Source organism: Sprattus sprattus (assembly GCF_963457725.1).
Source record: "Sprattus sprattus genome assembly, chromosome: 13".
Classification (NCBI taxonomy): Eukaryota; Metazoa; Chordata; class Actinopteri; order Clupeiformes; family Clupeidae; genus Sprattus; species Sprattus sprattus.
This window is the reverse complement of record NC_137911.1, coordinates 2,235,001-2,247,284: the sequence shown is the minus strand read 5'-3', so window position 1 is coordinate 2,247,284 and position 12,284 is coordinate 2,235,001. Positions and strand designations below refer to the sequence as shown.

The 12,284-nt window shown below is 39.1% G+C and overlaps 1 protein-coding gene across 1 annotated transcript in view; it reads left to right on the top strand.

Moving 5' to 3' along the window:
- Positions 1 to 602: 602 nt before the first annotated feature.
- Positions 603 to 12,284, top strand: part of LOC308374829 (two pore channel protein 2-like) — a 76,396-nt gene continuing 64,714 nt past the window's right edge. Inside the window, exons 1-6 of the mRNA XM_080850773.1 lie at positions 603 to 995; positions 5,582 to 5,640; positions 7,673 to 7,749; positions 8,702 to 8,879; positions 10,856 to 10,972; positions 11,847 to 11,953. Coding sequence (XP_080706899.1) covers positions 773 to 995; positions 5,582 to 5,640; positions 7,673 to 7,749; positions 8,702 to 8,879; positions 10,856 to 10,972; positions 11,847 to 11,953 — 761 coding nt within the window. The 5' untranslated portion in view covers positions 603 to 772. The remainder of the gene's footprint in view (positions 996 to 5,581; positions 5,641 to 7,672; positions 7,750 to 8,701; positions 8,880 to 10,855; positions 10,973 to 11,846; positions 11,954 to 12,284) is intronic.

Sequence of the window (12,284 nt, the reverse complement as noted above, 5' to 3'; positions counted from 1 at the left end):
TGCTATTAAATCCGGTTAGCATCATTAGCATTTGTTTAAAACTCTTGCGTTCAAGTTGACTGATCATCTCAATAATGTCAATATCAATGTTTTTCAAGACTCTAAAGTCTTGCACCCTTTGCCAAAACATCAAGGTAGGCCTATGTATCGAACTGTGGGTCAAACATTGTGATACAAACCAAATTGTGAGTTTTGTGTACCGTTACAGCCCTGCTAAACTCATACAACATGAATTCCTAAGTATATAATTATGCCAGTGCAATTAAGACAAGTCCAATGAATTCATAGACACAGAAAACATGGGGTTAGACACCAAGATTACTTGGCTAGGTCAAAAAAGGAAGGAGTTAGGATATTTTAAGGACTTTCTGGCCCATCTTGGACGCCATCTTGAAAAATACACCTTTCTAGTGATCAAACTTTGGTAAACTTTTAGTATGTTTCTAAGGACACCTAATACTACAAGAAAAAGCTGAGAAACCTTTTGTTAGAATTTTTTTAGGGTTAGGTGTGTTTTTTTCATATATGCAGCCGCCTATTATGTGAGTCATGGGAGGAGCTGTCAGTTTGTCACTTGTGGTTCCTCAAATAACTTCAAGCAGTGAGCGGAAGATCGGTTACAACTTGTTAACTGCATTCACACGTAAACATTAGACTCAGTGCTACTTTGAAGTAGCCTACAGGCAAAAAGCTACTTTCACATTCTAATCTCCAATCATCATTATGCTACTTTCGTCAAATAAACGTACGTAGTCTTTTTTTTAACATTGACATGTCTGAAAATGATGATCAGCTACCTAACCCGGGAAGGGAACGTACTCTAAACCAGGAGTTACTAATCTCGGACTGTATGGAGACGGAGCCTCTTTTGACGGGAAGCATTGATAAGGGTCCTGTAGATTACGGCTCGAAATGTGAGGATGGACAACGTGGGCCATTAAGCAGTAAGGGGTCGTCTTGCCCTGACTCCGAAGCTTCCTGTCGTATACATGGAGGTATGCAACCCTGTACAATAACAATGTTAGAGACCTGAAAGTAGCAGAGGAGTTTTGGTCTAAAACTAATGCAATAACGAATGCAAAGCGTATGCAAAGCGTTTGGGAAAGCCCAACAACAGCCAGGTAGGCACTGGTAAAAGCTTGTTATCGCATGCTAATGGTTGTGTTTTGGCGACATAGCCTAGTTGAGCGTGTTGTGCTTTTTTTTTTTTTTTTTTTGGCAGCAGTAGTTGGAAACTGTGCGGGTGACTATTGGTAAAGACAGGTGTGTTTCCGGTCGTCTCATGACCTGAAACCATCAACATGAATTGCAGATGATAACCTACCAAACAAACATAAAACATGCCTCATATAGCAGCAAATTGTTGCTTAAATGGCTATGTGTAAGTTGTTGTGGGCAGGTGGATACCTATAAACTGTACTAAAAAACATCGGAATCACATTTGGCATATACTTAAATCTGTGGTGAAGAGCTTGCATATTGATTTCATACAAAAATGGCCTAATGTTCTACAACATGCAAGGTAGTTTATATGGAATTTTTTTTTCTATGTCACTGTATATGAAAGGGGCAGTATTGCTGCTATTGTACATACGTTACTTTAAACAAATGAATTTTATGGACTTTTCCCCCCAAATATCCCTGATCAGTAACATGGATAGAGTAGTCTAGTGAGTGAGTGTGAGTGATCCTTCTTCCACATGCCAGTAACCATGTTTCCATGAAGTACAAACTTCACCTCTCTGTAGCACATTTTGGTTGGTAATTTGGTTTCACCCTATGCTATGCATGCACACACGATTTATTTGAGTGGCATCAATTTAAGATTCTGAGTGGGTGGTTTTGAAAATGGAGGTGTGTCTTTGTAGTGGGGATGTAACACCCACCAACGTAATAACTTCCCACCAACGTAATAACCCTGCCAACGTAATAAAAAAGTGTGCATTTTAGACGTAATAGCCCGGCCAACGTAATAATTTCCTGCCAACGTAATAATTCTTGCCTCCTGCCAACCTTATTTTCACCGATATTGTTATTATCAAGTCTTACTGTAGGGACAGGTAGCAGGCGTTGAAAGACTGTAAAACGCTGCAGTCCCACCCGGAAAAGACATTTGCACAAAGGCGCTACTCACACACACAAACACACAAACACACAAACACACAAACACACAAACACACACACACACACACACACACACATACACACGAATGTGACAATGTGACACATATGAAAGTGACAATGATAGTTTATGTTTCTCATAGTGGTCTATTAGTCTATCAGTGATCTATCAGTACATAGCAGGGACATGTTTTATAAGTGTGTTCACAGTTATAGTCTACACTTTTGACACAAGAAGAAACACAATGAAAGATTTAGTCTGTATTTAATTGCAACTGTTATTCACACAAACAAATCCAGCAAAAGGACTTTCTTGATAAACACACAAATTTACTTTGGCAGGAGGCAAGAATTATTACTTTGGCAGGAAATTATTACGTTGGCTGGGCTATAACGTCTGAAATGCACACTATTTTATTACGTTGGCAGGGTTATTACGTTGGTGGGAAGTTATTACGTTGGTGGGAAGTTATTACGTTGGTGGGTGTTACATAGGGATAAACATGTTGAACAAACAAGCAAGACTCCTCTAGCCTAAGTTTATGAACTTTTATGGTCATTCGACCCCAAGTAAAGGGCTGTTGCATATTCATCAAAAATATATATCCTGGTTGACCAATGATTGTGAGAAATCTTTTCTTTACACTGTTTTTATTATGTTTAATAATAATAATAATAATAATAATAATAATAATAATAATAATAATAATTCATTTTATTTTTAACGTACTTTTCATTCCAAAGAATTTCACTTTTCATTCCAAAGAATCTCAGAGTGCCTACATATTAGAAATTAACTATAATAATACAATAAAATAAAAAAAATAAAAAATGTAATTATAATAAGCATAACAGAAAAGATTTAACACAAGGCCAGAAATGCCTCCCTGAATAAAAAAAGTTTTAAGTCCAGCTTTAAAGGAGTCTGCGTTGCCCTTAGGTGGTCAGGGAGGCTGTTCCAAAAGTTTGGCGCTGCCGAGCAAAAGGCCCGGTCGCCCATGGTGCGGAGCTTGGTTTTTGGGACGCGGAGGAGCGAGCTGTTTGAAGACCTGAGGGTGCAGGTGGAGGTTTGGGGAGTAATTATAAGCCTACGTGTTTTCGTATGCTTCATTTAAAGAGTCCATCTGTGTTTAGAGAGTGCCACGTTTAAAACGCGTACGGTGTCTATGGGAGATCTAGCTCATTTTGTGGATTAAAATGCACAGTATATAAATGCACTATATAATTAGCTATTTGTGGAAATGTTTTACCAGTGAACCTTATTAGTCGATGCCACTACCAGTGAAGTTTCAAAGTTCCGATACCCCATGCACTTCACTCTTTTACTTCACTCCTTTAAAATAGAGTGAAAAAAATGAACCCTACAAAAAAAAATTGTGACATGCAGCCTTCAAGTATTTAGAACAAACTTTACTGGGCACTGCAATCAATCTTTTTACGATGGTAAAATTGATATGGTATGTGTAGGAGCCAAATCAAAGAAAATGCTTTGTTAATGCTTTGCATTTAAATGTTTAATTTAATTAAGAATTTATTTTGAGTTAACATCTGTGACAGGTAATGATGTAGTCTTTAATAAATGGTAAATGTTAATGGGGAATTATTAATGGATAACGTAGATCCTGTGCTCCACATGACTTAAGTGACGGTAGTGATAAGAGAATGATAATGTATGACTACAGTAGATCAGATTAGACATGTGTAGCTGGGAAGCATACAGCTTTTTGACCATCGTCTGTAAGCCATCGTCCGTAAGCCATTATCGAATATTGAAGTTTGCAATTATTGATTTAGTTTGAGATTGTTTTTATTTACAACTGCTGCAAGCGTGAAGATTGTGTTCTTTGGTGAGGAAGGAGAAAATAAAAGACATCAACGGTCAGTCATCTGGGTCTTGTGAGTAGTAACTGTGGATTAGTAACAATAGCAATTGCAAGCTAGCTACGGACATGAGTCAGAACAAACTTTCATCCTGCACACAGTGGTGAAATTAACAACGTAAATGTAAACCCGAAATTTTGCCACTACAGTATGGTATATCTTTGTCATGTTAATTGCAGTACCTGGCCAAAACATAAAAAAAAATGGAAATAATGAAGAGGCCTAAAGGAAAATAATGAGATTTATTACAGTGCCTTGCATAAGTATTCACCCCCTTGGATGTTTTACCCTTTTATTGCTTTTATAAATCAGTCATGGTCAATATAAGTTGGCTTTTTGGACAAAAAAATAGCCCTCTTTAATGTCAAAGTGAAAACAGATTTCTACACAGTTATGTAAATGAAATACAAATACATGTATGTAATAAAAATAAGTGATTGCGTCAAAAAATTAGAAGGTCTGAAATATTGCAGTGAAAGGTTATTGCCCCTTACGTTGAGTTCGTCTTGATAGAAAGGGCCAGGCCACATCATTTTGAGGGAAAAGAAAAGAAAAATATTTTAGTTTTTTTATTTTGGAAATGTACAGAGATGCCCCTGCATCTGTTTACCTCAATAAACAATCCTTAATCTTTTGCAGCTGAAGGGCTATTAAAAGCCTGTCCAATGGCTTAACTGCCTGTTTACCTACCCACAGGTGCGCCTAATGCCCATGCACCTATTGCACGTGACCGGATTCTTCCACAAGGCTAGGTAGACATATTGCTATGAAAACTAGCTGGCTAGTCACACAGGGATGGCAGAGAAAGTGCAGCCAAGATTTCTAGTTCCAACTATTCCTACAACAACCATTACTAATAACCGAAGCAAGAAAAGAAAGACCGAAGTACAAGGGCTGTGTACTGAAAGATACTTCATACTTAGACACAAAGTGATGTCATGGTTGCTGTATTTTTATTGGTAGTAAGTCATTATTTTGTTTGTTTTTGGGGAATGTATTATTTTTGTGTAGACAATGTATCTAGCTATGCATGTAGCTTATGTATTAGCCCCAATGCTAACACTAGTAGCACAGTAGGCTATTTTTAAACGTACTTTGTATGTAATCTAGCTCTGTGTTTGTTTCAAGTGTTGTCTGTGGGTATTTAATATATACCTCCTGAGATGTGTGTAAACCTGGTGACCAACTACAATAAATATCTGATATCTGTGCTTGCCAACAAGGGTTATTCAACCAATAACTAAGTCACGTTTAGCTAGAGGTTCAAATACTGATTTTCTGCCTCAAATGCAAATAAAGTCATAAATGTTATAAAATGCAGTTTTCTGGATTTTTTTGTTGATATTCTGTTTCTCACTGTTAAAATACACCTACCATTACAATTTTAGATCACAAATTTCTTTAAAAGTGGCCAAACTTGCGAAATCGGCAGGGGTTCAAATACTTATTTCCCCCACTGTAACTGCAATGTTTGTAATTGGAGGTATGCAGAAAAAGACAAATAGGAAAAAGCAGCCTGTGTGAATGAAGACTTTTGCTCTGTTTTGATAATTAACCTTTGACCCTTTATCCTTCCAAGATGATGACGACGATGTCTCCATTCAACAAGCTGTTGTATTCCTTGAAGATGCTATACAGGTGAAACTAATTAATGATAATAATAATAATAATAATACATTTTATTTATAGGGCGCCTTTCAAGAAACCCAAGGTCGCCTTACAACAGTGAATAAAACATTGAATAATACAGCAACAACTTCAGTTGGCAGGACCATTAAAGGTTATAGGCTTGCCTCAACAGGTGTGTTTTGATGTGTGTTTTAAAAAGAGCGATTGAGTTCGGGTCAATGTTCCTGATGTCAGGGGGGAGGGAGTTCCAGAGGTTAGGGGCAGAGCGGCTGAAGGCTCTGGATCCCATGGTGGACAGATGGGCTTGGGGGACGGTCAGGGTGATGGAGGAGGCAGACCTGAGAGACCGGGTAGGGACATTGATGTGGAGGAGGTCAGAGAGGTATGGAGGGGCGAGGTTATGGATTGCCTTAAATGTGTGAAGGAGGATTTTGTAGTTAATGCGGTGTTTAATGGGAAGCCAGTGGAGTTGATGTAGAACGGGGGTGATGTGACTGATGGATGGCGTCCTAGTGACGATACGGGCAGCAGCATTTTGTACCAGTTGAAGTTTATTGAGGAGTTTGTGTGGGAGACCAAAGATAAGGGAATTGCAGTAGTCCAGGCGGGAAGTGACAAGGGAGTGAACCAGGATTGCGGCGGTGTTGGGAGTGAGTGAGGGGCGGAGGCGGTTGATATTGCGGATGTGAAAGTAGGCAGATCGGATGGTGTTGTTGATGTGGGTATGGAATGATAGGGTGCTGTCGAGGACGACACCCAGGCTTTTAACCTGAGGAGAGGGGGTAACCGAGGAGTTATCTATGGTGAGGGTGAAACTGGGGTGTTTGGTGAGGGTGTGTTTGGAGCCAATGAGGACTGCCTCAGTTTTTTCACTGTTAAGCTTTAGGAAATTGGAAGAAAACCAGGATTTGTTTTCCTGTAAACAGGCACAGAGGGAGGAGGGTGAGAAGGTGGAAGTGGGTTTGGTGGAAACGTAGAGCTGGGTGTCATCCGCATAACAGTGGAAATGAATTTTGTATTTACGGAAAATCAGTCCAAGTGGGAGGAGGTATATGATGAATAGGATAGGGCCAAGGACAGAGCCCTGAGGAACACCAGTGGAGAGGGGGGATGGGTGGGATGAGAATGATTTCAACTGGATGAACCGAGTACGTCTAGAGAGATATGAGCGGAACCAGTCTAGGGGTGTGTGAGTTATGCCAATGGAGGCTAGTCTGTCAAGGAGGGTGGCGTGGGATATGGTGTCAAAAGCCGCGCTCAGGTCGAGGAGGATGAGGATGGATAATAGTCCTGAGTCAGCTGCCATCAGGAGGTCATTAGTGATTTTGATGAGGGCTGTTTCTGTGCTGTGGCGGGGGCGAAAACCGGATTGGAATTGTTCATAGAGGTTATTGTTGGAGAGATGGGCATGGACCTGTGATGCCACTACTTTTTCCAGGATTTTTGAGAGAAATGGCAGTTTGGAGATGGGACGAAGGTTATTGAAGTTGTTGGAGTCTGAACCAGGTTTTTTCAGCGTCGGTGTCACTGCAGCAGATTTAAGAGAAGATGGGACTGAACCAGAGGTCATGGAAGAATGGATAATGGCAGTTATCAGGGGCAGTAGAGAGGGGAGGGAGGCTATAACCAGGGAGGATGGCAGGGGGTCGAGTTGGCAGGTGGATGATTTGAATTTCCGGATGGCATCTGATAACTCGGCGGCAGAGGGGAGTTGGAAGCATGAAAGTGGTACAGAGATGGGGGAGTGGAGAACTAGAGGGGGTGGAAAACTAGGCATGTGAGGGGTTAGTTGCTGGTGGATGGTGGCTATTTTTGTATTAAAAAATGACATCAGGGTGTTACAGTGGTCAGTGGAGTAGAGGTGTGGGGGAAGAGAATCTGGGGATGAGTGAATGATGAATGAATGATGAGTTGTTACTAATATTGGTTAACTTGCGTCACATTTCTGATTGTCTCATTTTCCGTCAGTTTCTTTGCTACAGTATCGATCAATCAACCATCATGTGGATGGTCTCATTTTCCTTCTGTTTCTTTGCTACAGTATCGATCAATCAACCACCGTGTGGATTGTCGTTCACTGAATTTATATAGATGGTACTACTCAAGGCTCTGCCAGTGGTAAGTTAATTATAAAGATACTTTTACTCAGTGCAAGTGGACTAGTTAACTAAATGATCAATTACAGTTAAATTACAATTGACATTTAAGAATTCGAACTAAATATGATGAACATCCAAAATGGTGACATCATAGAGGGCATTGAACGCTGTTTGATCCAAGAAATCTAATGGTACCATATTTTTTTTTAGAAATGGGGCATATGGTTAAAAATGTGCGTCATAAACACACCTCTAACTTTAATCCATTAATGGTGCTTTATACATATATTACTGGATATAAAAATTCATATTATGCCCTTGGGTTTCCAAACTTTTGCATAAAACTTGTATGGCCCTACAACATTGTTTCAAACAACAGGTTGCTTTGCTTGGGTATTTACAGATAGCCCACTTCAGCCCACAATTCAAGTTTTCAATGTAAAATGTTAGAAGTGGTTATTCATGTAACGTCCACAGAATGCTACAAAAAGTTCCATTGAATTCAATGGGCCATCCCAATGTTCTGAGGTCCGAAATTCTGGATAATGACCGCTGAAAATAAAAATAGTTACAGAAAGTCAGCAAGTAATATACTGCTACACAACACCTAAAAAGTTGAAGTTCTATTTGCTTGAAGAACTCTCCCAGTTGAAGCCAAAAATCAATCAACAACAAAATTGTTAAAAAGATACTTTGGACTAATATTTTATCTTTTTGGCAAGTAAACAAATAATAAGCGGGATAATGTGTAGTCTACCGGTCAGTATTGGAAACACATATCAGGATTTATATTCTGATATATTTGACATTATCCCTTACTTAACAGATTAAGCTGAATCTTTTGATCAAGTTGTCTTGAAATCATGTTACAGTATATTGCATTGTTAAGTGACTAAAATCACCACATGGGTCTGCATGGCAGCCGGTCATTTAAATGTTGAAACACATTTGTTTATGTTAATGTTTTGAAGGGGTCTAGGAACCACCATAGCAGTCATCCTGGGTCTGGCTTTTTTTGAGAGGCCCTCTTCCTTGTCCCTGACATCTGATCCACGCTATCGGCCCGCTCCTTGGGAGCCAGCTTGTGGCGTAACCGAGAGCATAGAGATGGTGTGCCTCTGCATCTTCATTGTGGATTTTGCTGTGAAGGTAAGTAAAGTTGTTACTTTACCCCTGAAGACTATACATTTAAAACACAACTTCAGTCTTTCATGTCATATTTTAATAAGATGAAAGACTGGACTGGGTCCTTGTGGACACTCAGACCGGCCCATATCTTCTGTGGTACACTGAGAGAACCAATATTGTACCAATCCCCCAATTTGAACCCCAGTACAGTGAAATAATAGAAAAAGACTAGGTGTAAGAAAAAATCAATTCAGTTACAATTCGCGATTCTTGACACGAACAGTCGCAGTTTTACTCGGATCGAATGTCACCCTAAAGCCAAATGTATGGTCGTCCGTATCAGCAAACATGCAGAGCCTTCTGTGTCATTGCAAACCCACTACAAGCACCTTCCCATGGCCTGATATGCACCTCCCAAATTTTGTGACTATCCGTCAAAACGACAGAGACCGCACAGAGCCTGCAGGGCTGTGATAGATCTAATCCATCACTGTTTACCTTGTGGGTAGCATAACATAAGATAGCTGGCTCAGACACCTTACAAATCCCCTCAGATGTATTTTTCAGTTACAAGAACTGGGTTTTTACATTGCACAGTGTCTATTTCTCTGTTTTTCTTTAAAAAGTGAAACAAATAACTTTATACAAATACTACAGAGTTTGGTCCACCGTCTTCTTTTTTCAGCGTCGTTATTTGATTGGCTGGTCACAGTAACACAGTCGTAAAAGCATATCTGGGCCTTAACAGACCATCCTTTGCAAATTAACATCACATACTCTCCTGAAGTACTCATCGCCTCATTGTGAATCCCATATCAAATAAACTTGTGAGGAATGTAATTGTCAAGTTATATGAAATTTGAAGGATAAAAAGTTAAATTCTGTTTTATCTCCATATTTTTGTTGTTGATAGGCAGGCCTAGAGTGTATGAAAGAGTCATCATTTTGTCATCTACACAGTCGCTTTTTGTTCAAAAGATAATTAATTAACAGATAACTGTACAATTTGCAGTAAAACTAGAATGTTAAACGTACAATATTATCTTGACCCCATTTGTCAAATTTTTTCCCCATAATACATTGTCATAATGGCCATGTAGCAGATGAAGCGGCTTACAGAGTCCATTCCAACTCCGCTTAGAGCAAGCACAATGAAAGTGAAGTGAACAAAATGATCTGTCACCAATCTCACCATGATTCAGTATATGTGTGTTTTACACATTCCAAAACTACTTTTTCCAATTGTCAATTACTGGTATTCATACTACTTTCACATTATTGTAGCTAGACCTTTGAAGCACTATTTAAAGTTTCAACAATATTACTTATTATGAAGTCATTGGTCAACTTTGGGGTTTTAATTTAATAGAATGAATTCATATTTTTTACACTGAGTTTGAAAGATATGAAGAGCTTTGACACCAACAGTTCCTTTGTAGGCCCATTTTAGTAGGTCTCACATCAAGTGAAGATCTTGCCAGTCACAGCCAAACTTGAATTCGAGCAAATGCCTTAAAGTCTCTGCTCAGCTCCCATTCAAATGTCCATAGCATTCAAGCATGGCAAACTGTTCAAGTAGAGCCCAATTTGGTTCATAGATAGAACTATACATTAGCATTGAGAAAACATTAAGGTTTTTGGAGAAATTGATCATATTTTTAAGATTTCAAGACATTACTCTATATATGTACACTTCAGATGCAAGGTACAGTACATACAACCGGTAGCCATCATTTTACTGAGCTTGAATTACGGATCAATTAATACATACACAGATAGCCATCATTATACTGAGCTTGAATTATGGATCAATTCATACACAGGTAGCCACCTTTATACTGAGCCTGAATTACAGATCAATTAATACATTTCTCACCATTGCTTCCAAAACTGACTGAAAAATACATCCAATGGACCTTACAATTGAATGGTTTGACCATCGTTGCTAGGACAAATATGGTTTTTGCTTCGTATAATAATTCATATCTACATTCCAGAGTTACCTAATTGGTTGGGATGAGTTACTGAAGACCAAGTGGCTCATTGGATACATCTTAGTCATTGCAGCCTCAATCATTGACTGGACATTGTCGATAAGCATGCTGTGTGATGAGGTAACAACTGCTCCAATTACATTGTTTTATAGACCTGTATTAAGTATTTAGACATATACAGTGCCACTTGAAAGTATGTGAACCCCTTAAGCACTTCAGAGTTTTCTGTTGTTTTACCATGATTTTTAATTTTTTTCATCACCAATTTTCCATAGATGAAATGTCAGGTTTATTTTTATCATTTGCATGTACTTGTTTAGAGGGAATTGTTTGAGTAGCCAAAAAACTACATGAAACATGGAATTAGTGTATTTTCAAAAGTAAGTGAACCCCCAGCTGCATTGGTAAAGTCAAGCAGGTAACAGATTCGGTGAAACATATTTGGGTGCTTACTTAGTCAATTAAGCAAACCAATCAACTGAGACATCCTTAGGAAAAGGGTTGGGCAACACAAATTAAAAGAGAGAGGAAACCAACCAAACTACTGTAGTGCCAAGGTGTACCCACACAGATCAACAATGCCGAGAGGAAACGAGATATCCGAGAACATCAGGAAGAAGATTCTGACAGCCCATCAGTCTTGGGAAAGCTATAAGACCATCTCCAAAAGATTCCAGCTCCATCCATCCATCCATGTTGCCCATTGTCTCAATTGATTGCTGTTGGTGGTAATTTTTGTTGACAAAGTAAATGAGACAACATGATGCCAAAAATGGCCAAATACTAACACACCTAATTGGACATTGGTGGCAATGGGTTCAATAGATTTGTGAGGGAATCAGAGTATGAACTTCATTGCTTTAAACACTTAAAATATCAACATGCATATGGTCACTCTGAGATGCACTATGTTTATTCGTTAAATATTTGTAGTATGTTTCCAAAGTCCTTTTTCTATTCAGACCAAACTGAAATGCACTGTCATCAACTATAGGCCCTGCGAGTCCGGAGACTTATCCGTCCATTCTTCCTTCTGCAAAACTCCTCCTTGATGAAAAAAACATTGAAGTGCCTAAAGCGGACCCTTCCAGAGATGGCAAGGTAAGAACATCAAACATCAAGCACATTAGGGTTCTCTGAAAGGAACTCTCAAGCACATTAGGGTTCTCTGAAATAAACTCTCTAACTCTAATAATTGAGTACTCTCATATCACATACTGTATTTTCCAGACTAAAACTCGCTCTGGAGTATGAGTAAGAGAGAATGTGTTATTAAGAGGGAAAACATATCAGTCGTTGTTGTCTATTACAAGTAGGGCTTTATGTGTTAACCTGTTCAGAATGGCACATCCATCCACCCTTTCCCATCCTCCACTGTCATAGCTTTCGCCAAAGCATGCCAGTACCAACATGAAGGGTGACTTGATCACTC